This window comes from Diceros bicornis, chromosome 34 (genome assembly GCF_020826845.1).
Source record: "Diceros bicornis minor isolate mBicDic1 chromosome 34, mDicBic1.mat.cur, whole genome shotgun sequence".
Lineage (NCBI taxonomy): Eukaryota > Metazoa > Chordata > Mammalia > Perissodactyla > Rhinocerotidae > Diceros > Diceros bicornis.
The window spans coordinates 25649333-25676709 of record NC_080773.1 but is presented as its reverse complement, the minus strand read 5'-3'; the positions used below and the strand labels follow the sequence as shown (position 1 = coordinate 25676709).

General features: G+C 59.9%; 2 protein-coding genes across 4 annotated transcripts; one reads left to right on the top strand and one right to left on the bottom strand.

Moving 5' to 3' along the window:
* Positions 1-13451: 13451 nt before the first annotated feature.
* EMC10 (ER membrane protein complex subunit 10) lies at positions 13452-21430 on the bottom strand. Of its 3 annotated transcripts, XM_058529953.1 has the most exons (8): positions 21299-21430; positions 20269-20341; positions 19397-19506; positions 18348-18452; positions 17808-17989; positions 17565-17658; positions 16487-16573; positions 16204-16269 (listed from the first exon to the last, which is right to left on the bottom strand). In XM_058529953.1, exons 1-7 carry the CDS (start codon positions 21410-21412, stop codon positions 16487-16489), a joined length of 765 nt encoding a protein of 254 aa, XP_058385936.1. In that variant the 5' UTR covers positions 21413-21430; the 3' UTR covers positions 16204-16269. The 3 variants fall into 3 exon arrangements, with proteins under 3 accessions (XP_058385937.1, XP_058385935.1, XP_058385936.1); XM_058529954.1 differs by lacking the exons at positions 16204-16269; positions 16487-16573 and adding an exon at positions 13452-13759; XM_058529952.1 differs by lacking the exon at positions 16487-16573 and having other exon boundaries at positions 15779-16269.
* Positions 21431-21841: 411 nt separating this feature from the next.
* On the top strand, positions 21842-27377 carry GARIN5A (golgi associated RAB2 interactor 5A). Its single transcript, XM_058529957.1, has 4 exons — positions 21842-22115; positions 22453-22583; positions 25828-26086; positions 26839-27377. Exons 1-4 carry the CDS (start codon positions 21867-21869, stop codon positions 26887-26889), a joined length of 690 nt encoding a protein of 229 aa, XP_058385940.1. The 5' UTR covers positions 21842-21866; the 3' UTR covers positions 26890-27377.

Here is a 27377-nt window from a genome sequence, read left to right as displayed (position 1 = left end):
CTTCTGAACTCAGAAGCGTCAGAGAATAAATGTGTGTTAAGCCACTAAGTTTGTTAGAACAGCCATAGGAAACTAATATGGTGGTGTTAGAACTCATTTAGGGCAGGAGGCCTCCCTGAGAAGGTGTAGTTTGAACAAAGACTTGAAGAAGGGGAAGGAGGGAGCCATGGGGAGGCTTGGAGGAAGAGCATGCCAGGCAGAGAATGGCCAATGCAAAGGCCCTGAGGCAGGAGTGTGCCTGGTGTGCTGGAGGCGAGAGAGGGCAGGAGAGGAGGGCAGAGAGGTGACAAAGGGGGAAGATGGTGCCTGTCGTGGTGGCGGACTGAGCAGAGGAAGGACAGGCTCCCATTAGGTGACTTCTCTCTGCATTCTCACCGGAGCAGGCCCCCCTCCTGTTCCATGTCCTTCCCCAGGGCCTGCTGTCCCTCTGTGCAGCTTCCTTGTCCTTTCCCATGTCCCCCAAGCCCCACCACTGGGTCTGGCCTGTGCAGCTCTCAGGCTGGGAGGAAGACACAAGAGGACATGAGGCCCCCCAGTCCCAGTGGGGGTCCTAACGGGGGTCCCACGGGGCACTGTGGGGGCCACAGGAAGGGGAGGGGTCCCGGGCGCTGGCTCTAGAAGGCTGAGGCGGGCTCTCCCGAGGGCCCGTGGGAGGGGAGGGAGGGCCCGGTCCGGAATTGGGAGCAGCTCTGAAGGAGAGCTGGGCCTGGAGGGAGCCATCGGGGTTATCTGAGGAGGTGAGGAGAGATGGGGGTGGGGGGGCTCCGAGGGCCGGCAGAGGGGCTGCACTTGGTTCAGGGCGGGTGGGCAGGTCAGTCCCGGGCGCCGACAGACCCCTGTGGGGCCGTGTGCGGGCAGACGGGAGAGGTCGAGGCCTGAGCCAGGACCCTGGGCACAGAGAGGAGGTGACGAAGAGTCAGGGAAGCTCTGGGCCTGGCGCCCTGGGGGTGAGGGAGGGGCAGTGAAGGTGCCCAGGGGTCTGGCCTGGGACCCAGAGGATAGCGGCCACCCCCACGAGATGGGACCCCCGGGAGGAGGAGTGGGTTTGGGGGACATGCTATGTGCGGTGGCACGTAAGGATGTGACAGGCCGGGTGACATGGGGGAGGGGGCCCAGGGTCGTGGCTTCAGGGGTCACGGGCCTGTCCGGGGCGGGAGGCATGTGTGTGTGAGCCCTGGGAGGGAGCAGGCGGAGAGGGGCAGAAATGGGGCACGCAGAGGCACAGGGAGGCGGGGCGCAGGGAGAGGCAGCGGGGCCCAGCTTGGGGCGTCTCCCCCTCGGTCCGGCTCCACTGGACAGTCAGCTCCTCCAGGGACACGAGCTAAAGCAACACCAAGAGAAGGTGGGAGCGGGTGCCACAGGACGCGCTCGTAAAAAGCCGACAGTGACGTGGGGACCTGGCTTGGTGGGTCCTGGTTCCAGACAATTCCAGAGGTCAAAGGGCAACTTGTAAAGTGAAAAGTCAAACAGCACAGGAGCGAAAAACAGCTGGGGTCCCAGGACCCCAACTCCGGGCGGCCGTTCCTTTCTTCCTTCCTTCCTTCCAGGGCCTCCTCCCTCTGTGTCCCTCTCTTGCTCTCTCCTTCTAGATGTTTCTCTCTGTCTGTCTCTCTCAGCCTCTGTCTCTCTCTGGGTCTGTGCCCGCCTGAGCCCTGAGCCCCCCTGGGCCCTCTGGGGCCCCGCCCTCTGTGCCTGTCGCCTGTCCCATCTTGTCCCAGACAGCCTGGCGGGACTCCCTGAGTGTTTCTATTCTGGGGCCTGAGTGACCTCCCCAGGTGCCTTCTCAGCTGTGGCCTAATATGGTCCTGGTGAGGAGCCCGCAGGGGATGGTGGGACCTGGGGGGATGGAGAGGGGAAGGGGTCCAGGCGGCCTCCCTCCCCTCCTGCTCCCAGCCCCCTCATGCGCTAACCCCTCCTGCTCTGCGCAGGTGAGAGCCCGGGCAGGCCCAGCCTGTGCACTGATTGAGTGCTTACTGTTTGCCCCTTAAACTGTGCCCAAAGCCGCACGCACCCTCGCTGGCCCTCCCCCGCTGGGACCCCCATGTCCCACGGGAACAACGCCTGACTCGGGCTGTCCCTTGCCCCAGGGCGCCCAGCCAGGCTGGTCCCAGAGCTTCCTGTGGGAGGTGGGGGGGCTCCTGAGGGTCCCGGCTGCCCGTTGGGGGCGCTCCATGCAGACCCACAGGGGCCTCTCATGCCCGCCCCGTTGCAGGAGGGGGGCTGCGGTCACGAGGCAGGTGCAGGGGCTGTGACAGCTGTCCCGCGCCCTGGGGTGCTGACAGCTGAGGCCCGATTTAGCTCTTGGGCCGGGGCTGACCAGATAAGGCGGTAGGGGGGAGCGGGCCCGCCCCCAGGGCGCCCCTTAAATCACCCGGTCCAGCCCGGGGGGCGGCCGCCGCGGACGCCAGGTGAGAGGGGCCGCGCTCCTTCCTCGACTTCCCCGCCGTCCCGCCCGCGCAGCGGCTCCGCGGTCTCCGGCTCTCTCTGTCGCTGTCTCTCCATCTGTCTCTGTGTCTCTTCCCATCTCAGTCCCTCTCGCTGTCCACTTCTCTCCCCTCCCGGTTCTAAATCTCTCTGCCTCTGTTTTTCTTTCTTTCTCTGTCTCTTGCCCCATCATCTCTCATCTCTTTCTCTGTCTCTGACTTTCCATGTCTCTCTGTCTCTCTCTCTCTGTCTCATTCTCTCTGTCTCTCTCCCTGACTTTCTCTCTCTCTGTCTCTTTCTCTCTGTGTCTATCTCTCTCCGTCTCTCCCTTTCCATTTCTTTGTCTCTCCCTGACTTTCTCTCTCTCTGTCTCTCTCTGTCTCTCTTTCCATTTCATTGTCTCTCCCTGACTTTCTCTCTCTCTCTGTCTCTCCCTATCTCTCTTTTTCCATTTCTTTGTCTCTCCCTGACTTTCTCTCTCTCTGTGTCTCTCCCTGTCTCTCTCTTTCCATTTCTTTGTCTCTCCCTGACTTTCTCTCTCTCTGTCTCTTTCTCTCTGTGTCTCTCCCCGTCTCTCTTTCCATTTCTTTGTCTCTCCCTGACTTTCTCTCTGTCTCTCTGTCTTCCCATCTCTCTCTCTACCTCTGAGCTTCCCCCCACTCCTCTCTCTCCCTTCTCCCCTGTCTCTCTGTCTCTCCCTCCTCTTCTCTCTGGGTCTCTGTCTGTCTCTCTGCCTCTCCCTGACTCTCTCTCCGCCCTCCCCTCTCCCGTCTCCCGTCTCCTGACCCTCCTCTCTTTCCAGCTCCGGATGGAGGCCGCCGGCCCTCTGCTGCGGTTTCTGCTGAATAAAGCTGTTCTGTCCTCACCTCTCTCGCCCCTGTGCCTCCTTCTTTCCTTCCTCACTCCTCTGCCTCTGAGCTCGGCCCCCCGCCCTGATCCCCGGTGGGTGGGGGGCGGGAACCCGGGGCTGGGGTTAGGGTCAGGGCTCCTCCCTCCCAGAGACAGCCAGAAGCAGAGGCTGAGAGACAGATGGAGAGACGGGAGAGATGGGAGATGGATGCAGAGGGAGCCCCCGAGACAGGGGGCCACAGACTCAGAGACGGGAGAGACACTGGGACAGCAGGACACAGAGACACAGACGGCGAGATGGGGAGATGTGAGCTCAGAGACAGGGGGATGCAGAGACACAGAGACTCAGAGACCGAGAGACGGAGCCCAGGCAGCGCCCATCCCCCCAGACACAGCAGACAAGGGCTGGGCACCACCCTCCCGCCAGGCCGTGCCAGGCCCAGGACAATGGGCCCCTGTCCCTGCTTCAGCGGGGGCAGCTGGGGCATGGGCCGGGCCCTGGGGGGGCCACCAGGAGGAGGCCTGCCCCCGCCTCCACCCTCAGACTCCCCCTCCTCCCTCGCCCTCCTCCTTCTGGCCTCCCTTCCCGGGTCTCTGCTGGCTCCCAGCCTGCTTTCTGCTCAGCCGGGGAAGGGGACAGGCATTTATGGAGCACCTGCTGTATGTACCTGAAATGCCTCCTTGCCTCTCCTGGCACCCTCTTGTCTCCCTGTCCCTTCCTCTGTGCCCTCTGCTTGTTCTTCCTGTGCTTCTGGCTCCCTTCCTTGGAGGAAACGGGCATTTATTAAGTTCCTAGTGTTTACCAGGCAATTTCCATACACTGCCTCTGCACCTCATACTCTTGTTGCTCTCCTGTCCCTTCCCCCCTGATTCCTTTCACTTCTTCCTGATCTGCCTGGTCTCTCCTGGGAAGAAAATGGGCACTTATTGAGCACCTACTGTGTGCCAGCGAATTGACAAACACTGCACCTCTCTTGTTACACTCTCTTCTCCCCCAATTCCTTTCTTTTCTTTCCTGTCTGACTTTTTGTTCCCTCCTGGGGGAGGGAATGGACACATATTGAGCACCTACTGTGTGCCAGGCAGTTTACACACCTTGTCTCCCTTCCTCACACCCTACTCCTCCCGTTTCTCCTCTGTCCTCCTGGGCTCTCGGCTCTCTTCCAAGGCAAGGAACACACATTTACTGAGCACCTATGGTACGCCAAGCAATTGCTTATGCTTTCTTTACTCTCCTCTCAGCCACAGGTCCGTCTCCACGGACCTGTGGTCTCTGCAGTCCTCTGCTTCTTTCTGCTCTCTGCCAGGGAAGGAAATGGGCATTTATGGAGCACCTATTGTGTGCCAGACAATTTTCTTACACTCCCCTCTCCCTCGATTCTCCCTGCTCCTTCATCTCTGAATTCTCCTCTTCCTTTCTGCTCATCTGCTCTTTCTTGGGGAAGAAAACAAGCAATTATGGAGCACCTACTGTATGCCAGGCAATTAACATCCCCCCTCATCTCCTCTTGCCTCTTTCTCCCTGCCCCTCTTGCTCTGCCAGCTTCTCCCTCTCCGTGCTGTCTGGGGGAGAGTACGAGCATTTATGAAGCACCTCCCGTGTGCCCCCATGATTTGCCTACGCTGCCTCCTCTGCGCGTCCTCTCCTTTGCCCAATCTTCTCGTGGTTACCTCCTCCCTCTGCTCCGCCAGCCCTACTGCCTCCTCTGCACACGGACCAGCCAACTTGCCCGGCCTTTCGTCTGTGTCTGCGCCTTCCTTTTTCTTGTTCTCTCCCCTCCAAGGAAGACAACGTGCATCTATTGAGCGCCCCCTGAGTGCCCACCGCCTCGCCTGCATACTTGCTCGCTCACTGTCTCTCCTCTCCCTGACTCCTCTCCTCCAGCTTCTCCCCCTCCTCTCGGCCCTGCCAGCTTTCTCCTAGGGGGAGGAAATAGGCACATATTGAGCGCCTGCTGTGTGCTGCTCCTCCGTATCCGCTGTCATTGCTTGCCTCCCAGGCTCCATTCTCCCTTCTCTCTTCCTCGCTGCTTGCTTCCCTCCCCCTGGCTGCTTTCTCTGGGCTCACTGCCACGGAGGGGAACGGGCACTTATTAAGTACCTACTGTGTGCCCACTGCTTTACCTATACTGTCTCCCTCCCCCACAGCTTCTCCTGTTCCATCTCTCTGCTGGAGTTTTCCCCTCCCCCCTCCTTTTCTGTCTGTCTTCTTTCTCCTGAGAAAAGAACTAACACTTAACAGGCACCTACTGAATGCCCGGCAATGTCCACCCATGGCCCTGCCTCCTCAGGCTGTCTTCCCTCCCCTGTTTTTCCTCTGTGGTGGTTTCTTTGCCTCCTTTCTGACTTGCCTCGTCTCTCCTGAAGAAGGGAATGGGCATTCATTGAGCACCTACTGTGTGCCAGGCTCTTTATAAGCACAGCCTCCCCTCCCCACACTCTCTCCTCCTCTCCCTTCCTCTCTGCTGCTGCTTCTCTTCCTTCCTGCTCTCAGTGCTCTCCACCTGGAAAGGGAAGGAGCACTAATTGAGCACCAACTGTGTGCCGGGTAATTGACACGTGCTGATCCTCTCCTTCGACCCTCTGTCCCCCCCTGCCCCTTCCCCTCCACCGGCTTCCTCTCTTTCTCTTTTTCTGCCTTCTCAGCAGGGGAGGCTCTGAACTTTCCAGACAGGAGGGGTTTAGGTGTCCTCAAGGAGTCTCTGTGGTAGAAGGGACAGGTTGTCTTCACCTCAGGGTGACGGTGACAACAGATTTGGACTCCAATTTGACTTCTTCATTGGAAAACCAGTGTGGGTGATAACAGCCACTCCCTGGCGTGGGGGAGGGAGCGGGGGACAGAAAGTGCTAGAACAGAACTGAGAGGCAGCACGTGCCCACCAGAGGGGGCACTGATTCTTCTTCTGGTCGCTAAGTCATGAATTATTACCTCTCCCACCACCCGGGGAACAGACAGGGAAACTGAGGCTCAGATGGGCAGAGTCTCCCTCCCTTCCTGAGCCTCTGCCCCTCCCGCTCCCCTTTCTCTGGATCCCAGGCTCTCTCTGTCTCTGTCTCTCCTCTCTGCTCCTCCGTCCCTGCCCATCTGTGTCTCTCTGACACACTCACTTCCCTCCTTGCACTAATGCACTCACACCACGCACAGCCTCCTTTCCCCGGCTCACAACCTCTCAGCTGTGTCTGTCTTTCCCTTTTCTCTTCCTCCTGCTCCTCCTCCCCCCACTCCTGTCTGTATCTCTCTATCGTCTGTCTGTCTGTCTCTCCGCACGCCCCCACACAGGTGCTATGCTCTCACGCCGACCCTCGTGGTCTGTCCTCTCTACACGCACACTCCTCCCCTACTTCTCCTCCTAAATGAAGCTCCTGGCCCTCATCTTCACCTTCTTCCGCCCCCGACCCGCCCGCCGTCTCAGGAAGCTCTTCTCCTTCCCTCCCGACTCCTCCCCGCCCCGCTTCTGGCTCCCACCCCGTCCTCCTGCCCCCAGGAGGTGGCGCTGGGGACCCAGCTGACGGCGGGGGTCCTCGCGCGCCTCCCGCGCTGTCCGCAGTGGGGGGCGGGGCGCTCTGGGACGCGGGGCGGGGGTCCTCGCCCTTCCGTTTACAGCCGCGCCCCCTTCCTCCCGCTGCTTCTCCGTGTCCCCTCTCTCTACTCCTGTCCCTTCGCCTGCAGCTGCTTTCCCTGACATGCGCCTCTCAGTCCAGCCTCCCCTTCTCGGCCCGGGCGCGTTCAGGGAGCACATCCTTGCCTTCTGCCCTTCACGGCCCCCTTCTCCTCTCCCCTGTCTCTCTTCTCTCTGTCTCTCTCCTTCCCTGTCTCTCTCCTTCTGTCTCTGTCTCTCCCTCTCTCTGTCTCTGTCTCTCTCTCTGTCTCTCTCCCTCTATCTCTGTCTCTGTCTCTCTCCCTCTCTCTGTCTCTCTCCCTCTCTGTCTCTCTCCCTCTCTGTCTCTGTCTCTCTGTCTCTGTCTCTCTCCCTCTCTCTGTCTCTGTCTCTCTCTCTGTCTCTGTCTCTCTGCCTCTCTCTCTCTCTCTCTCGGTCTCTCTTTCTCTCTCTCCCTCTCTCTGTCTCTGTCTCTCTGTCTCTGTCTCTCTCCCTCTCCATCTCTCTGTCTCTGTCTATCTCTCTCTCCCTCTATCTCTCTGTCTCTGTCTATTTCGGTCTCTCTGTCTCTCTCCCTCCCTCTCTCTCTCTCTCACTCCCCCTTTCTCTCTGTCTCTGTCCCTCTCCCTCTCTCCCTCCCTCCCTCTCTCTCTCTCTCCCCCCTCTCTCTCTCTCTCTGTCCCTCTCTCCCTCTCTGTCTCTCTCCCTCTCTCTCTGTCCTCTGTCCCTCTCTCCCTCTCCCTCTCTCTCTGTCTCTCTCTCCCTCTCTCTCTCCCCTCTCCCTCTCTCTGTCTCTGTCTCTCTCTCCCTCTCTGTCTCTCTCCCTCTCCCTCTCTCTCTCCCTCTCTGTCTCTGTCCCTCTCTCCCTCTCCCTCTCTCTCTGTCTCTGTCTCTCTGTCTCTGTCTCTCTCCCTCTCTCTGTCTCTGTCTCTCTCTCTGTCTCTGTCTCTCTGCCTCTCTCTCTCTCTCTCGGTCTCTCTTTCTCTCTCTCCCTCTCTCTGTCTCTGTCTCTCTGTCTCTGTCTCTCTCCCTCTCCATCTCTCTGTCTCTGTCTATCTCTCTCTCCCTCTATCTCTCTGTCTCTGTCTATTTCGGTCTCTCTGTCTCTCTCCCTCCCTCTCTCTCTCTCTCACTCCCCCTTTCTCTCTGTCTCTGTCCCTCTCCCTCTCTCCCTCCCTCCCTCTCTCTCTCTCTCCCCCTCTCTCTCTCTCTCTGTCCCTCTCTCCCTCTCTGTCTCTCTCCCTCTCTCTCTGTCTCTGTCCCCTCTCTCCCTCTCCCTCTCTCTCTGTCTCTCTCTCCCTCTCTCTCTCCCTCTCCCTCTCTCTGTCTCTGTCTCTCTCTCCCTCTCTGTCTCTCTCCCTCTCCCTCTCTCTCTCCCTCTCTGTCTCTGTCCCTCTCTCCCTCTCCCTCTCTCTCTGTCTCTCTCTCCCTCTCCCTCTCTCTGTCTCTGTCTCTCTCTCCCTCTCTGTCTCTGTCCCTCTCTCCCTCTCCCCCTCTCTCTGTCTCTCTCTCCCTCTCCCTCTCTCTCTCTCTGTCTCTCTCTCCCTCTCTCTCTCCCTCTCCCTCTCTCTCTCTGTCTCTCTCTCCCTCTCTCCCTCTCCCTCTCTCTCTCTGTCTCTCTCTCCCTCTCTGTCTCTCTCCCTCTCCCTCTCTCTCTCCCTCTCTCTCTGTCTCTCTCTCCCTCTCCCTCTCTCTCTGTCTCTCTCTCCCTCTCTGTCTCTCTCCCTCTCTCTGTCTCTGTCTCTCTTGGTCTCTCTCTGTTTCTCTGTCTCACACGAGTCCCCTGTTCCCGCCCCCCCCCCCGCCCCATCTCCTATTTCCTTCCCTTTCCATCCTCACCCTCACTCGCGCTTTCCTGTACCTTCTTTTCATTGATGTTTTACTCCTCGCTCTTTCCTCCTCCATCTTCTCATCGCCCTTGAACCGACCTTGGCCCCGTCGTCCTTCCGCCACTCCGCCCGGCCCCTCTCCGCACCTCGCTGCTTTCTTGGACGCTGTAACCTCCCCGGTTTCCCCCACCGCTTCCTGGCCTTTTTCCCTCCTGAGCGTCTCCCCACTTCTCTCTGGTCTCTGTCTCTCCGTCTCTCAGTCTCTCTCCCCACACCTGCTGTCTTCAGCCCTCACCCGCCCTCCCCTCCCCGTCCCGTCTTCTCGCCGACTCCAACAGCTGGGGGGCCTGTGGGACAACCGACGGGGCAGGGACGGGTGTCCCTCATGCTGGTGATGTCTCGATCCTGCCCCAGAACGAACGGCCCTGTGATTTCTGTTTCACAGTTTACGAAACTGTCTCCTGTCCTGCCAGGTCCTGGACCATCAGCCGCGGTCTCTGCAGCTGCACATTTGCGTCCGTCCCTCTACAGCTCGTCCTTAACTGGGACATGGGGACACTGCCCGTTGTCACCCGGGAGGTGGCAGGCCTTCCCTTCCCTCTTCTCTGTCTTCCTCTCTCCGTCCTGTGTGTCTGTCTCTCCCTCTCTCATTCTGTCTCTCTCTTTCTGTCCCTCTCAGTCTTTCTCTTTCATTCTGTCTCTCACTCTGTTTCTCTCTCTCTTTTTCTCTGCCTCTCCCTGTCTCTCTTACTCTGTCTGTCTGTCTCTTTCACTCTTTCTCCGTCTCTCATTCTTTCTTTTTGTCTCTCACTCTGTCTCTGTCTCTGTCTCTCTTCCTTCTGCTTTTCCCCGCCTGTTCCTCTCCTCCCCTCTTTATTCACCGGCTCCTCTGTCACACCTTTGACTCTGTACTGTCCCTGTCGTCTCAGTTGTCACTCTTTTCTCCTTGGTCACAAACATGCCCACGGGGGCTGCACGGCTAGGGAGGGACAGGTGTGGGCCCAGGTGGGGCTGTGAGCTGAGACCCTCTCCATCGAGCTTCCTAGTCAGGCTTCACTTTCCACCTCTCCTGCCGCCTCTCTGAGCTCCTGGCCCCGCACCCCCTGCCCCTTCCATCACACCCCCCGCCGTCCACGGTCCTCCGCATCCTTCCTCCGCCTGGCCCCCCCACCCCAGCCCTCCCTCGGCCTCTGCGTGTGTGTGCGCACGTGTGTGCACGTGTGCATGCGCTCTGCCCCTGGTAGGATCTCTTCCCTCCTGTTTCTATGCCTCTCTCCCCCCTCTCCTTCCCTCCTGTCTCCTTCTCTCCTCCTCTCTCCACATCCTGTCTTCCATGCCCATCCTCCCTCACTACACGCACGTGCACACACATGAACACACACACGCTCCTCTCTCCATCCTTTTTTCTTTCTCCCTCCCGTCTCTCCTCTTCTCCCGCCTTCACTTCTTCACTTCCGTCTGTCCCTCCTCCTCTCCTCTCTCCTCTCGCTTCCTCTCCCCCTCTCTTCCTCTCTCCTCTCTCCTCCCCCTCCTGTCTCTCCCTCTCCCCCCCGACCCCAAGGTCCTCTCTCCTCTCCATCCTCCATGTCTGCTTTCTCCCTCCTCCAGCGCTCACTGCCTCCCTCCTGTCTTTCTCTCCCTCCATCCTCCTCTCTCCTTTCCTCTTTCTCACTCTGTTTTCTGTCTTATTTTCTCCCGTCTCCTCTCTTTTCTCTCCCTTCCTTCCTTCCTGCTTCCCTTCTCCCCTCACTGTCTCAGTGTCTCTCTCCTCCCCTCTGGCCTGAACCCTTCCCATCCTCCCTCACTTCCTTCTGTCTCTTCTCTCTCCTCTGTGCCCCACCCCAGTCTACTCTCTCCTTCTCTGTCCCTTTTCTCTCCCTTCTTTCTCCTCTCACTCTCCCTGACTCTCTCCTCCACATCTTCCTCCTTTCCCGGCGTCTCTCCCCACCCCAGCCTTTCCTTCTCTCTCCTCTCTTCCTCCTTTCCGAGCGGCCCCCTTCTCCTCGCCCTCTCTCTCATCCATCCATCCTGCACTGTCTCCTCCCTCCTCTCTTCCTTCCTTCTCGCTCCATCTCTGTTTTCTCTCTTCCTTTCTCTCCTGAGTCTCCTTTTCTTGTCTCTTCTTTCCCACTCTCTCTTCCTTCTCTCTCTCTCCAGTTTCCTCTCTCTCCCTCCCCTCTCCCTGCTCTCTAAAGCTGTCACCTCTTCTCTGTCTCCCCTCACCGGCCTCCTTCCCTCTGCGCCTTCCTTCTCTCTCTCTCCAGTTTCCTCTCTCTCCCTCCCCTCTCCCTGCTCTCTAAAGCTGTCACCTCTTCTCTGTCTCTCCTCACCGGCCTCCTTCCCTCTGTGCCTCGTTTCCCTGTCTCTGGGAGGCCCCTGCACCCTCACCCAAGGGCTCCTCTCCCGCTCTCTGGCCCCTTTCCCTCTCCACACTCCCTCGGTGCTCTGAGGTTTCCGAGTTCTGAGCAGCACGTGGAGTCCCTCCAGGGATCTGCGCAGGCTTTGTGGCAGGAGGATGGACAGCCTGGAGGGGGCCTGCCAAGCCAGAGGCCCCAGGATGGAAGGGCCTTTGTGACACCCATTTTCTCTCTTTTCTGTCTGTCCTGCACCATGGACGCTGCCTGGAGAAATCATGCCTGCCCCAGGCCCAGGAAGGAGGAAAGAGGCACAGGCTCAGAGACAAGGAGCACTGTCTAAAGACGCACAGCAGGTAAGTGGCAGGGCCGGGATGGGTGGGCCGGGATGGGTGGGCCACCCTGCGGTTGGCCAGGAATTGGCTCCTTCTTGGCTCTGCTGACCCAGGACCCCTGTCTGAGCTGGGTGAGAAGGGGCCGCCTCCTGTCTGCTCTGTTACCCTCCCCAACCCTCCACCCCCTTCTCTTCCTCAGGCAGCACGGAGCACATCAGCGCTGGGAGGACCTCACCCGAGCCCCACTTCATAGATGAGAACAGAGGTGCCCAGTGTTCCTGACGACCAGCATCTGCTAGGACAGTGGCTCCACGGGGACCCCAACCTTCCCGAAGGACCAGCAGTGCCCCCTGCAGGGCACTTCTCCCCAACAAGAGGGACCACGTGGGTCTGCATGCCGCCTGAGAGGCAATCTCAGACGGGGTGGAGTCATCTATCGCCACCTAGTGGCAAAGGACGGAACTGCACCCCAGCTGTATTAGACACGAGAATGCCCTGAACAAAAACAGGCAGCGCCTAGAATGCTGGGGGGAGGGGGGGGGGGCGGCGCAGGGGACAATTTGCAAAATTCTGTAAAAATAAAAACGGTTACTCCTAGTCAATACGTAAATATACTCAGTAAGCTTCTTGGTATGCAAACTTAAACCTCTGGATTCCACATGTGTTTTCAAGTCATTCTATGGGTGGATTCGCTCCTGCATTGCCATGGAAATGCATATATAACTGTGATGGGAAACAAAGGAAGGTGGGATTTGGTTTACACAGCTTGCTTGGGAGCCTATTTCTAGGAATTGGGCCCAACTGAGTTTGTTTCCTTTGTAATGACAGTTATACCTCGCTGAACAAAGGTGGGTGCAAAGGTGAATGACTGACAGCTAAAGAGCCCCAGTAATTGGTCCCTGATCCTCACCATGGAGTCTCTCTGACAGGTTAAATAAAGGAGCCTACAGAATTGTTTCTAGAAGCCACATGCTATAACACACAATTTGGGGGAATAAAGAGTCTTTAAAATACTAAAATTAGCCTTAGATATTTTAAAAGATTGCTGGTCCCACAACTCTGTGCTAAGGACACCTAAATGCCAATATGAAACCCTAGCCTGGGAAAGGGGAGTTTCCTCAATGCCAGGGAGCAGGTGACAATGCCAGGGAGCAGGTGACACTTTGTGGGGCAAAGAAGGGCATCCAAGGGGTGAGGAAGCTGGGGGGAGGGGCAATCCCTTGACTGAGCATTTGCCTTGCAGGTGCTCTCCCATCTGAGACCAGGTCAGGGGGCAGGGTGACGGCAGAGGGAGGGCTGAGCTCAGTGGGGACAGAGAGGAAGGGATACAGCAGAAAGAGGAAGGATGGGGCCGACGGGATGGAGGGTGAGCATGGTGCCTGTGGTCTGGCCTGGTGGTACCTAACTGACTCATTAATTAAGGCTGGGGATGATAATGAGGCTGATGAGGAGGAATTGGTCAGAAACTAACAGGCCTCAAAGGCTGGGCTGAGGGGCTGGGACTCTGTCCTGAGGCGCCGGGGAGCTGGGGAGGGCTGGGAGCAGGGGAGGAACGGACTGGAGGGGCCCACTGGAGGCCAGGAGGTCAGGGAGGAGGCTGGGCTGATGGTCCAGGTGGGGGAGAGGACAAGGCTGGGGCCACAGGGGCAGAGGTGAAGGGCCGAGGCAGGGAGGAATGGTGGGGCGGGGCAGGGCAGTGCTCCGGTCTGTGGGGCTGGGTAGGTGGGGGCACCACTCACTGGCATAAGGATTCCTGGAGAAGCTCCACTGGGGCGGATGGCGGCTCTGACTGCCTCAGTGGGCCCTGAGGCTCGTCCTGCAGGAGGAGCCAGGGTCTGGAGACCAGCGGGGGGCTGAGTTGGAGATGGGTTTGGGAATTGTCAGTGAAGAGAGGCTGCTGGAACCTCCGGTGGCTGAGACCGTCTCCCAGCAAGTCCTCATCTGGCCGTGTGCCCTGGAGACACGCGCGTGTGTGTGAAATGACGCACGTACACGGTGATTCCCACAGCACCGCTGGAAACAACCCGAGGGTCCATCGACAGGGGTAAATGAAATCAACTCCGAGCAGCCACATCAGGGAACAAGGATGTGCTTTATATCAGAGACGGAAACTTCTCCAACTTACGTCAGGTGGGGGGGGGAAGCTAGAGCAAGGTAACTTGCAAAACTATTCCCATCCACATTTGCTTGTTTACGTAGAGAACATCTCCAGAGCACTGTTGTCCCCTGTGAGGGGAACGGGTGTCGGGCTGGGGTGAGTGGAAGGCTCTTTGCTTGGATCCTTCTCTATCTTTGGAGTTTCGTGCTACATGCCGATACTCCGATCAATAAAATGAAACAGTGACGAGTTCTCCAGGGACAGGCAGGAACTGGAAGAGACGTTTAATAAGGACAGAGCCCCACGGGGCCTGAACCAGCTCAGACATTGACTAGAACACACCACAGAAGGACTCTGCCAGCTTGAGAGCGAGCGCAACAGTCTTAGAGGAAAAGAATGGAATCAGATAAAGACCTCGAATCTCAATCTGTAAAAAAATGACAAAATGGTCCAGCAAATGACGGGGGGAGAACGCATCTGCAAATCAGACAAAGGGGTAAGAACCCCGAGTCAGGAATGCTGTCCCGGAGGGCATCGGGAACAGCTCAGGGGTGATCTAGGAGGAGACAACAGAACTCGAGGGAATGCAGACAGGACAAACAGCGCCCGCTGTCTCGTGCTGACGGAGGAAAAAATTAAGTTAGAACAACTCTCCAACACCGTTTTATGTATTAAAGCTACAAAAAGCTGGTAAAACAATAACCCCCAATGCTGGCAGGTGTGTAACACAACCGACACACTTGAGAATACCGAGGAAATGTAAATCGGCAGGACCCTTTGGGACTTCCAAGCCACCTGTCCCCGCCGAGGGGCGTGGCTGGCCCCCAGGGTGGGCTCTGAGCCTGGCAGGGCTGCTGATGGAAGAGACAGGGCAGGGAAGGGCTGCAGCAGGCCGCGAGTCCAAGGGCATGAGAAAACGGGAGGCGTTGAGGTCTCAGCAACGTCAGATGAATCACAAGAGGAATTCGAAACCGTAAACGCTGGCACTGAGCAGAGGACAAGAGCTCTCAGGAAATACCAACGGCGCCACCGCGCTCCCCCCGCCCCCCCCCCCCCCGCCCCCCCCGTTCTTGCGTGTGAGCAGCCTGTCGGGATACGGGGACTGGGGTTTGCCCCGTGGAGGGCGGCTCAGCAACATGGCTCAGGTTCTCGAATGCCATCTCCCTCTGCCCGGCCCTTCCAGTCCTGGGGTTTCATCTCAGTCACATCTGCGGCCCGGCGGCGGTGGGCGGGCTGAACGGGCCCCGGTGCATCTCTCCAGTGGAGCACAAAGGACGAGGCTGCTCTCTGGGCTCCAGTAAGGAAAGATCCACGGGGACACTGTGCAGGCGCAACGCAGCAAGGGCGGGACGGGGTGCTGAACTCAAGACTTTTGTGTCACAAAGAGGGGCGATAACACACGTCCCTGTTGCTCATGGGGGAGGACACGCTCTGGGGGGCAGTAAACGGGTACCAGGGACTGCGCGGACAGGACTCCCCACTGCGCACCCTCTCCTGCTGCTCTGACAGTTGGGCCACTCGACGCGTTCCCTGTTTGTAAACACGTTTCTAATCCGCCACAGTAATTCCACTCTTAGTCATGTGTCCCCGGGAAAACAAACTCACACCACCAGGAGCCTGGACGACACGCTCAGGAGAGCTATGTGTAACCACACACCGAGGGAAGCGAGCTAAATGTTGAGCATTTGGGGACCACTTTAATCAACCACCGCACGACATGGCGGAGCCGGTACACAGCTAGAATAATGGACGTTTTTGTGTGTTTCTTACATAAAGTGAACCGTGGAATTCAACAAAACCTGGACATCGTGACTGCCTTGTCACCAAATCCACGGCTGCATTTGGCTGTTCCAAGTTGTAACTTTTCAAAATGTTTATACGTTTCAATACATTGTCGATGTTTTTAAATAGACGGGGGGGGGGGGGGGGGGGGGGGGGGGTGATGAATGGCAGAGGCCTGGCCGGCCTCTCCTGACGCTGCATCCAGGGGAAATGGTCCAGGCAGGGAAGGATTCTATTTACAGCATCTGGCGCTCGGTCTCGCTAAATGTTAGTTCATTTTGTTTTGACTTTAAGCATCATTTCTTCAACCCCGGCAGCCTACAGAGGGCCTGGCGGCCTGACAGCAGGAATCCTAAACTTGTGCACAGAGCCGCGGGCACCGGGCAGATCAAAGGCAGAGCGGGCCCAGGGCAGGGCCGCCGGGGAAGGGAGCCGGACGCCCACGGCCAGCCCAGCCTGCTCGGTGCCCTCAAGGGCGGACTGACGGGAGGCACGAGGCCCAGTGCACGAGGCCCAGTGCGGTGTCAGACGAGTGAGGGGGACCATCTAGCCCGGGGGCTGCAGGCAGGGCAAGAGGGCACACAAAGGCATGGAGGCTGGAGAGAGCTCGGCATGTTCCCAAACGCAGGGCTAGGGAGGGGCAGGAGGCCGGACACAAGATCAGAGCTGGCCCATGAGCTTGGGCTCCATCCTGGGGGCAAAGGGAAGCCTCTGGGGCTACAGCAGGGCCCCCGCCGACAGGACTGCCGGGGCCCAGAAGGAAGGGACTCCTGGGGACGGGGAGGTGGGAGGGGCTGGTGAAGCCTTCTTGGGATGACCAAGGACACGGGCACTCTGGGGAGGGAGTCCCCTGGGTGAAGAGGACGGAGCACTGACACCCTGGGCCCCTCACCGGCCGCTGCCCCCACCGCCCCCCCCGCCCCCGCCCCCACCCTGGCCCCCGGCATCCGGCGCTCCTGACATCATGAGGAAGAGGACGACGGGAATGATGTACATCCACTGTGGGCCGGACAGGAGGACGGGAGGACAGACAGACAGAGAGACACAGAGAGAGGAAGGTGAGTGTGGGCAGTATCCCCCAGGGTGGGGAAGTGGGGGCCGGCGCGAGGGGAGGCCGAGTGAGGGAAGGGGGCCCAGGTCCCCTACGTCACTACGGGTAGGGGGAGGGCCGGTGGGGTGCAGGGAGGGCGGAGGCGGGAGGGGGCTCGGTCCTCACTCAGGCCTCCTGCGGCGGTGGTGCGGGCCCCGGGGCGGCAGGACGCAGGGCTGTGAGCAACACGGCCCCCCCCAGGATGAGATGCCACTGAGGAGGGAGGGGCGCAGGTCAGGGCCAGTGGTGGCCGTGGGGTCCTGGGCCATCGGGGAGGGCAGAGCAGGGGCAGGCGAGCTCTCGGCCTCTCTGGGCCTCAGTTTCCCCACAGCTCGGCTGTTAGGCTACCCTGACATCAGGAGGTACTGCCACACTAACCCAGGCTCTGCAGGCACAGCACCCAGCGCCTAGCGCAGCGGGGCTCAGCGTCCTTCCGCCGCGGCCCCAAGGCCCCAGCCGCGCTGGCCTCCATGTCCCCTGCCCTTGCCTTGGGAGGGACCGGCCTCCTCCAGCCCCAGCACTCCCAGCTCCAAGGGCCCTGGGCTCAGAGCTGCTCTGGCAGCACAGTCTGCCCCTCCTCAGCTCCAGACCAGCCTCCTGGGCATCTCCTCCCAGAGCCTTGCCACCCCCAAATGCCCCTCCCCAAAGCCGCCCACCTCCCAGGACTGGCTGGAGGACCCCACCCGCCCCCTCCTCTCCAAACCTCCCTGTTCCTTTGGCATCTCGGCCGTCTTCCCCTCTCCAGCCTTGTCCTTTCCCCTGGACCCTCGTCCTTCTCCTGACCACGGCCCTCCCCACTGCACTTCCTCCAAACTGGCCTCCGTTCAAGATTGACCCTGCCTGTGCCACCTCTGCCCCCGGCACAGGCACTCAAGGGGCTGGCCCTGGTTCCCAGCAGCACCCAGCTCTGGGCCGGCCATCTGCTGAGACTGGACGCCCCATGAGCACTGGCATGAGCTGACACGGGCCGGGGCAGGGTGCTGGCCTCCACAGTCCTCACCTTCTCGTCCAGGCCTGGGCTCAGCCCTGGTACCAGGGGGACGTGCACGGAGGCCCCAGAGGGGACAAGGCGGCCTCACACACAGGAGGCCCGGAGGATGAGGAACAGGCCCGAGGGCCACTGGGGAGAGGAGCAGGGCAGAGGGGACTCAGGACTGGAGGGGGCGGGCCTGTCGGGAAGGGCAGGGGCAGGAGCCCCACTCACATATTTGGCGAAAAAGGACTTCTGCTCCTGCGGGTTCTTGGCCTTCTGAGCCTGCTCCATCTCCAGGCGCTCGATGAAGGCCGCCGTCTCAGGACTGGGGGCAGACGGGGGAAGGAGACAGGGTGAGGGGCCAGGAGACCCTGAGGCGGTCAGGACGGTGGGGCGGTGGGGGGAGCCAGCCAGCGAGGACACCAGCAAAGGCCGCGGAGGGAAGGATGGCCGAGCCGGGGATGGGCCCCTCACCCCGGGGCCGTGACGGGCGGCTGCAGCTGCACGGAGGTGTTGAACAGCTCCAGGTCCACGTCCTCCACCTCGTGGCCCCGGCAGCCCCCGGGGTGCGTCACCACCGACACGCCCACCACGTTGCCAGCCACGTCCACGTGCAGCGTCAGCTGGTCCGAGAGGTGCGACTCCACCAGGGAGCACTGCGGGGGGAGGGGGTTATGGGAGGGGGTACAGGGGCTGCTGCCCAGGCCTCACCCACACCACGACCCCAAGCCTCCGGCCCCCACTATGGGGGCCCCGAAGCATCTTTTAAAGCCTTCAATGGCCCTTGCTACCCCTGGGTACAAGCCCAAGAGCAACAGTCTCCCCAGGCCCACGAGGCCCCGTGCTGTCCCCTCAAAGTGCCCACCACCTGGACTGTCCCTCCAGCCCAGAGACCCCTGAGGACAAGGCCAGAGCCAAGTCTCCGCCAGCCATAAATGCTGGGGCACGGGTGGCAGGAGCCAGGCTAGGGCGCGTAGGAGGAGTGAGGACGGGCCAGTCCTGTCACTGACTCACCGCGGGGACAAAGGAGGAAACGTAGCCGCTGGCTTCTGGGCCATCAGGGGCTCCAGGCCGCCGTGGGACCCGCACACGGTATAGGCCGTTCAGGGCTGCCACATCCTGCAGGGCGGACAGAGAGTGGCAGTGAGAGGGACGGTGCCTGGCCCCAGGCCCACAGCCAGGAAGGCCCTTCCCCAGTCTCACCTAGCATCCCTCACTCCCTGGCCCACCAGAACCAGGCCTATCCCGGTCTGTTCCCACCAGGGTGGCCCTGTAGTGGGTGAGGCTGGGAGCCGCTGGGGCACCCTACCTGGGGGAGAAGCCACACAAGGAGAGCCGAGCCCAGCCCAGCCCAGCGATGGAGTGAATCTCAGGGACACTTTCCCCACACCTGGATCCAGCTGCACCTGGTGTCCATCCCACACCTGGACTCCTGGTTATGAGCAACAAACTCTCTTTGGGGGCAGCTGTGACAGAATCATCAGCAGTAAAGCTGGTTGGGGCAGACCTCACCCGCCAGCCGCCACAGGGAGGGTGCCCACAGGCCTGTGGCCTAGAAGAAAACCTGAGACCCCCGCCTCCCTTATAGCTACATCTGGCAAAAAGGAGAGAGTGGAAGTGGATGGTGGCAGCTTCTGCGAGCTTTCCCTAAAAGACTGCTGTTCCCTCTGTGCCCCGGTCTTCCCTTCCTCTACCCTGCTGTCTCGGCCCCACCAGAGCCCTGGCACCTCCCTGTGCCATCCCTAGGGAGGACCAAGCCAGGCCTGGGAGGAGCCTGGCCCCAAGGAGGCTGTGAGCGGGGCCACGGGGAAGTAACGTTCCCCTCTTGGACCATGGCTATTGTGGGGATCTCTCTCTTTCCTCATAAACAAACCTCATCCTCATCAACTGTGAAGTGTCTTGGCCAAATCTGGAAGGCTGAGAGGAGCTGATCATATGAAAACTGTGCGGGGTGAGATGTGCCAGACAGAGGGAACAGCACGGGCAAGGGCCCTGAGGCACGCATGTCACGCGCCAGGGCACACATCCCTCCCCCCAGCCCCCAGCCCCGGTCCCCTCCTCACCCGGAGTCGGCCCCGCTCCTCCTCGTTGAGCTGCCGCTGCGACAGGGACAAGGTGCCGTCCTGCTGGTTCCAGAGCAGTGAGCCCCGCTTCCGGAAGTTGGCGTTGTCATCTGCGGGGAGACCAGGCTCAGCCACCAGCCCACCACCGCACCTTTCCAGCCTTGCAGTGACCAGGCTGCTTCCGCACCCTGAGCCCCCATTTTCCTACCTGCAAAACAGGGGACCCCCACCATGTCCTGCCCTCCTGCCTCACAGGGCAGCTCACGGCAGATGCCTGAACCCCACAGCTCCTAAGCCCCGCCTCTGCCTTACCAGGTGACCCAGGGGTGCACACATAACCTCTCTGGGCCTCAGTTTCCCTACCTGCAAAGTACAGGGCCTGCAGAGCTGGAGAGTTCCCAATGACCAGGCCACGGCAGAATCACTGGGGCTTTCTTGGGCAGATGCCAAGACTCAGGGGTCTGCAGTGGGTCCCAGCTTTAGTGTTTGTAACAAGTGGCCCCAGGGTTTGAGGCCTCAGACTCAATTATTAGCCCCTGGGCTGCACTGACATTTGTGGTCTGGGAATCTGGACACCTGCGTGACTGTGGTGAGGAAGCCTGGGTCTACACAAGCAGAGCATCTAACCACTAGTGCAGGGCATGGAACAATGGGTCAGACAAGTCTGCTCGCAGGTTATTACTGCTGCATTGACCCTTCTGCACCTGGGATTTGTCTTACAGGGATGGGAGGATTCAAAGGTTCCTTCTATTCTCTCATGCCCTCCCCCATCCTCCCCAGGGGCCAAGCTGTTAGGAAATGGCACCCAGACCAGATTTCCTGACTTAATGGGGCACAGCTAAGTGTCCAGGAGAGGCCGTCGCTGGACTCACCAATCTCAAATGAATGCTCCAGCAGCAGCCCCACCGGGCCGCAGCCCTCGCCCTCTCGCCCTTCCGCCCCGGCCTGCAGGAGAGAGAGAGGGCCCAGGTGAGAACCATCAGAGCCCTCGGCAGAGCAGACCCCACGGACCCCTGCAAAACTTTATTTTCATATTCATATCCAAACACCAATGCTAGCCCACGATTCCTCCCGGAGCTGCCCATTCATGAAAATTCATGATCTGGACAGTGCCCAGGACACCTGGGCCTGCAAAACCAGCGTAACCTCGTTTCCACGGCAACTATCTCTAATCCACGTTCACGCCTAGCATCATAAATATTCATGAGTTCAAGGGCACCCTGCCTTCCCAAGCTACTATCCAAGTGGCCTCATTTGCCCCTTAACAGCCCCTGTAGCCGCGATGCCGCCCGAGCTCCGCCAGGTTCCATGCTGTCCTTTTCTCCAACACTCTCCACATTCCTCCTACCTCTACATCCTCCACTCTACGCCCCCGCACCTGCGCCACCTGGTTCCAGATTTCAATCCACGGGCTCAAGATCCCGCCCTCCTCATGCATATTCAAGAGACAGAACTCCTCTAATTGCTCGAGCGCCCCTCCCAGCCTTTTTCATTTTAGCCGCCCCGACGTCTGATTCGCTAAGATCCCGCCCTGGCCACGCCTCCTCATGCATATTCACGACCGCGGGTCCCTAGGGTCCCAGGGTCAAGAGGCTCACGCCCCAACCTTCTCCTTCCGCGGAGCCTCGTTTTCACCGCACCCACCGCCCAGGTGGCAAGACTCCCTCCGAGCCCCGCCCCCTCATGCATATTCACGACCACAGCCTTCCTAACAATCCTCTCGCTTTCTCCCGGTCGTGGGGCCTCGTGCGAGTGCATGACTGCAGCCTCCCTTTCCACGGATCTTTCACTTCTTCTCTCCTCTCGGCCCTGCGCAGCTTCGTCCCCTGCTCAACCGGCCTCAAAGCCCGAGACCCACCATTCCCGTCGGCCCCTCCCTCTGTGCAGTCAATGAGCACTCACCCCCCGCGCAGCGGCCCCAGGCCGGCAACCACTACCCCGGGCCCGGCTGGGCGCTGCGGCCGCCATCAGCAAGAGCAGGAGCAGCCGGGTCGCCCCAGCGCCGGCGGCCGCCATCTCGGCCCCTTCCCACCAGCCAAGGGGCGGCTGTCAGCCGGGCGCCGCGGAGCACGCCGGGAGGAACGGCCGTATCCCTCCTCCCACGCGCCTGCGCGGCTCCTTGCGTCTGCGCACTAGCGCCCGCCCGCTACCGGGGCCTGACGTGAGCAGGGCGGCCGCCCTTTCATCCGAGTCTCCGGGCGCCGCGCCCTCGGATGACGTCACAATCGCGGGCGTCTCCACGGTGACGGAGTAAAACCACGTCCGCCGCATTGTGATGTCACAGAGCCCGCGGCCCCGCCCTCCCGTTTTCCTCCCGGCCCCTCCCTCCGCTCCGCCCAAGGGGCGGGGCGTTGTGATGTAGCCGGGGCGCAAGCCTAAACCGGCCCGCGGTGGAGCAGGTGAGGCGGGACCAGGTGGGATGGCAGGTGAGAGGCGCAGCCGGGCCTGGGGAGGTTGGACCGGGTGAGGGATGGGGCCGGCGATGCGGAGACCGAGAGCCCCGATCCCGCTACCCTCAGCGGGGGGCTGCCCCGGGCCCTACCAGCTGGAGAGCCCCGGCCCAGCCCCCTGGAATAGACCCCCGAACTTCGCCCCCCTAGAACGCCCCCTGTTTCCAGCCTGTCCCAAGGGCCGGCCCGGACGGCTCCAGCGCCACCTCCTGAGCGGCGAATTCGACCAGCTGCGAGACTTCTCCATCTTTGAGAGCAACTTCGTGCAGGTGCGGAGCCCCAGGACCCCCGAGCCTGGGCCTGAGCCCCGACCCCTGACTTGGGGAACGCCTGCTCTCCTACCACTGCTCCCCCATGACCTGCGCCCCCAATACCTCCAGACTTTTATCCTCCCTCTGAACCCTGGCCTCTGTCTCCCTTGGTTCAGTTTTTCTGACTTCACATGGGTACGACTCTTGACCTTTGACCCCAGGATATCTGACCCCCGATTTGGTGTTTAACTCACTTGGTTCGTGACCATTAACCCTACCAAGATTCCTGACCTCTGATCCTTCCCCAATCCTGCCCCCCATCTATCCTGTTTCTAACCTCTGACCCCCGCCCCAGGTGACCCGGTTAGGAGAAGTCGCCAACAAGGTCACCATGGGGGTGGCAGCCTCCAGTCCAGCCCTGGAACTCCCAGACCTGTTGCTGCTGGCAGGCCCCACCAAGGAGAATGGACGCCTGCAGCTCTTTGGGTGACTGCCCCACCCCAGCCTAGACCTCCTCCCCCAGCTCTGGGGCCCCCCGGGGCCCTCTGCGGCACCTCCCCTCACCCAGATGGCCCCCAGGGCCAGAAGCCTTGGATGGCTGCCAGCCCTCTCTGTGCTGCTGTCCACTCAGGAGAACAATGGGGCAGTCCACAGGGGCCAGAAATCAGGGATAGACAGACATGAGGGGGACACTCCTCAGCCACACCCTGGCAGGGGTCAGGAGAATGACCATTTATGCAGTGCCTACTGCATGCCAGGCACCCCCTGGGCCATTCACATAATCTCATCTCTGACCTCATACTCTCCTATGGTTGGGCCTCTTAGCCCCATTCTCCAAAGAGATAAACTGAGGCCAGAGAGGGGAGCCACTTGCCCAGGATCCCACAGTGGGTCAGGGATGGGCTGGGATCGGAACCTCAGGCTCCTCATGATTGCCCGCCTCACGGTTCTTGAGCTCCTGGGCCACACCGCACACTGCCCCTCCAGGTCTTTGCTTTTTCTTTTCTTTTTTTTAATTTTATTTATTTATTTTTCCCCCAAAGCCCCGGTAGATAGTTGTGTCATAGCTGCACATCCTTCTGGTTGCTGTATGTGGGACGCGGCCCCAGCATGGCCGGAGAAGCGGTGCCTCGGTGCGCGCCCGGGATCCGAACCCGGGCCGCCAGCAGCGGAGCGCGCGCACTCAACCGCTAAGCCACGGAGCCGGCCCAGGTCTTTGTTTTTTCATTGAAAAAGTAACGCAGGGCTGGCCCAGTGGCCTACTGATTAAGTTCCGTGTGCTCTGCTTTGGTGGCCTGGGTTCGGTTCCCGGGCATGGACCTACACCACTTGTCAGTGGCCATGCTGTGGCGGTGACCCACATACAAAATAGAGGAAGATCAGCAACAGGTGTTAGCTCAGGGCGAATCTTCTGCAGCAAAAAAAAAAAGAAAAGAGAAAGTAATGCAAATACACTCCAAGGTACAAAACACAGACAGCACAAAATATACCTTTCTCCCATTCTAGGCTTCTGCCTCCAACTCCAGCTGCAGATACCAAAACATTTACATGCGTGTAGTATGTTTACAGAAACATTCTGCCAGCAGCTTTCACTTTTCTGACCACATCTCACAGTTAATGAAAGAAAAAGAGAGAGAGGGAGGGAGGGAAGGAAGGAAGGACTCATTGTCACATACCCTCTCTCACACACACACACACACACACACACACACACACACACACACACGCCCACGATCCTTTGCAATTCTGAAATCCCCTCCCCGCCCCCAATAGACATGCCAGCGAAGTAAAATTCAGCTTGCTCTGCAAACTCGGCCTCAAGACTCATCCCCCAGCCCCTCGCCTCTGCCCAGCTTACGGCCCTGACCTGCACTGGGCTGGTCCTGACAGCCATGTAGTGTGTGTTCGCCCCTTCTTTAAGAACAGCAGCAGGCACGTGCTATATGCTGCTTTTCGCCTCTGCTCGCTCCCTCATCAGCACTGCATCGATATTCATTTCATGTCAGCATCAGCACAGCCACCAGAATGGTCTTGAAGGGATGTCTGTCTTCAGACGGCCCGGGGTTCACATCCTGGCTTTGTCTCTTCTTCACTGGCTTTGGTTATGTTCCCTACCTGTCTGTGCCTCAGTTTCCTCATCTGGAACATGGGGATAAGAGGAGAGCCCACCTTCCAGGGCTGTCGGGGGATAAACTGAGTACATTTGTAAATTGCTTGGAACAGCACCTGGCACAGAGTATGCGCTCTGTGTCAGCTGTTATCCTTCCATTTGGGGAAGATGATGATAGATCGAGTCCCCTACTGAGGGACACTGATGCTGGTGTCTTTGGGTTACAGCCAGTGTGGCAGGCAGGGATATCCATGTGCACAAGTGTAAGGGTGTCAGTAAGATGGATTCCTAGAGGTAGAATTGCTGGGCCAGAGGGGGGTATGTGGCTACCTGTGTTGTGGTTAAGTACATGGGTGTGACTTGGGCTCAGATTCCCGCTGTGTGACCTGGGCCAAGTTACTCACCCTCTCTGGATTGTTTCCTCCTCTGCCTTGTTGAATGCTGAATCAGGCTGGGGGCCTGAGCAATTCATTTATTCAAATACTCAACAAGCATCTGCAGAGCACCTACTGTGTGTCAGCTCTGGGTACTAGGGAAGCAGCAGTGAACAGAATTGGACCAAAAGCTCTGCCCTCAAGCTCACCTTCTACTGGGAAAGCGGCAGAGTAAATGACAATTTGTCCAATGGGGTAACGTCTGGAAAGACATATCAGGTAATGGTCTGCAAGAGTGAACATGGTTGTAAATAGGGCAGGGGTTGTAAACAGATCTTCTCCCTGAGAAGGTGCTTCTTGAGAAAGACATGAGAGAGATGAATAGGCCAAGTCAGGGGAGTGGCTGGAGGAAGATTTCAGATTGAGGGAACAGCCTGTGCAAAGGTCCTGAGGTAGGACCAAGCCTGCCAGGTTTATAGAACAGCGAGGAGGCCTGTGTGGCTGGAGCCGAGTGAGCGAGGGGAGTGGGTGGGAGGTGAGGGCAGAGAGGGAATAAAGGGGGCAGACCCTGCAGGGGCTCGTGGTCCAGCTGAGGACTTTCCTTTTAATCTGAGCCGTGGTAGGGACAGGAGCTAACTCAGGTGTTTACCGGTGCCCTCTGGCGGGCGCGTGGGAACAGACAGGGTGAAGGCCGGGGCAGCGCGCCCAGGCGGGAAATTCCAGAGGCTGGACCCTGGTGGCGGCGGTGGAGGGAGTTAGAAGTGGCCGGATTGTGGATACATGTGAACGGTGCAGCCATCAGGACTTGGTGGCAGGCTCGGATAGGGATGTGAGACAGCAGGTCGGTTTAGGAGCGACTCCACGATAACCGAGCAAGTGGGAGGATGTGGTTAAGATGGGGAAGACGGAGAGGAGCAGGTCTGGGGTGAGGGGAAGGTCAGGAAAGTGGTTGTTGGACGTGTTATGTGTCCGATGTCGAGCCAACATCCAAATGGAAATTTCGAGTAGGCAGCTGTCTATTCGAGTCTGGAGTTGGGGAGAGCGGACCAGCGGGAGACGCAAATGCGCTTTGTGGGCGCAAGACAGTTGGGGATGGATAACATTCAAGAGGCAGAGAAAGTGAAAAGATTCCTTCCGGGCAGAGAGGGGCGTCGAGGTGGGCGACCTGGAGCCTGAGGGCGCCCGGGGACAAGGCTGTCGAGCCAGGGACGGTCAGACCCTGACGCCGCCCCTTCCGCCCGCCCAGGCTGTTCCCCTTGCAGTTCGTCCAGCTCTTCGTCCACGACGAGAGCCGCTGCCAGCTCAAGGTCAAGTTCCGCACCGGCCGCGCCTTCTACCTGCAGCTGCGGGCGCCGCCCGAGACCCGCGACCGCGAGTTCGGCCAGTGGGTGCGGCTGCTCTACCGCCTGCGCTTCCACTCGGCCCAGGGAGCCGTGCCCTTCACGCAGGAGTACTCGGCGCTGGAGGACGGCGAGGAGGACGAGGAGCCGACGGAGCGCGAGGAGGTGGCGCAGGGGCGGCCGCGAGGAGGGAGGAGGCGGGGCTGGGGGCGGGACTCCCGAGTCTGGAGGAGGAGGGGCTGGGGGCGGGACTCCCGGGTCTGAGGGAGGCGGGGCTGGGGGCGGGACTCCCGGGTCTGAGGGAGGCGGGGCTGGGGGCGGGACTCCCGAGTCTGGACGAGGAGGGGCTGGGGGCGGGACTCCCGGGGCTGGGGGAGGCGGGGCTGGGGGCGGGACTCCCGGGTCTGAGGGAGGCGGGGCTGGGGGCGGGACTCTCGAGTCTGGAGGAGGAGGGGCTGGGGGGCGGGACTCCCGGGTCTGAGGGAGGAGGGGCTGGGGGCTGGACTCCCGGGTCCTGAAAGGGTGTGCATTCGGCTTAGCGAACACAGGATGTCAAAGCAGGGCGGGGTTGGCAGGGCCTTGGTGCGCTGACAGAGGTGGTTGTAGTTCCCTAATTGGGTCCGCCTCACCCCAGCCTCTCTCCCCTTGTCCTCCCGCGGTGGGATCTAGGGAGGGAATGCGGGCCAGCGTGAAGGGGTGGGGTCGGCCAGGCCAGATGTCCAGTTCCCTGTAAGGCCTGGGGAGGGGAGGGGCACCAGTCCTTGAAGGCGGGGGGCACTTCCTCTTGACACACACACACACACCCACACACACCCACACCATCTTCCCAGGAAGTACAAAGTCCCCTCACCTACCCCAAAATTGCAGACACACCTGCAGTCCAGGCCCTGAGACAAACTATCTTGTACCATCTTCAGGCCATGGAGACCAGACTCGACCCACAGACCTCTGAACTCTGGGGGCTCTGATTCCTCTAGCCTTTGAGGTCACCAAAGGACCAGAGGTCAAAGCCCCCTACCTCAGGGCGGGAAAGATGAATTATTAAAGTTAATAAAGATCGGCCACTTAAGAACCAACAACCAGGTCGTCAGCCGTTTGCCATGGTCACCAATTCAATGCATTTCCAGTGTGGCCGCCTGGGCGTGGTCTTGGTTCACGTGTCTGGCTCCTGGGCCATGAGACCCCGTGCCCGCCATTCCTTCATGGCTCCCCCACTACAGCAGCCTTCCCAGTTTGGCCTTTGGCTCCTCTCTGCCTCATTGTGGTTGCCACTGCGGCGGCCAGCCTCCCTAGTCTCAGAGGGCAGCCTCCACCCTGGTCTGGGGTTCGCCTCTGACCTCTGCAGTTGCCATGGCAACGTGGTCGCCTCACTAAAGGAGCTGTTCCAAGATGGGGCCTCAACGTGCTCTGTTCTATCTGGGCTGCCTTATTCTGGTCGCCCCTCCAACCTGGCTGT

Coding starts and splice junctions, on each gene's coding strand:
- EMC10 (XM_058529952.1), bottom strand. CDS start 21,412: ATGGCGGCCGCCGGCGCTGGGGCGACCCGGCTGCTCCTGCTCTTGCTG. Junction 18,453..19,396: donor AGGAGCGGGGCCGACTCCGG/GTGAGGAGGGGA, acceptor TCCGCCCTGCAG/GATGTGGCAGCCCTGAACGG. Junction 16,270..17,564: donor AGTCCTTTTTCGCCAAATAT/GTGAGTGGGGCT, acceptor TCCGGCCCACAG/TGGATGTACATCATTCCCGT.
- GARIN5A (XM_058529957.1), top strand. CDS start 21,867: ATGGGGCCGGCGATGCGGAGACCGAGAGCCCCGATCCCGCTACCCTCA. Junction 22,116..22,452: donor TTGAGAGCAACTTCGTGCAG/GTGCGGAGCCCC, acceptor CCCCCGCCCCAG/GTGACCCGGTTAGGAGAAGT. Junction 26,087..26,838: donor AGCCGACGGAGCGCGAGGAG/GTGGCGCAGGGG, acceptor TACCATCTTCAG/GCCATGGAGACCAGACTCGA.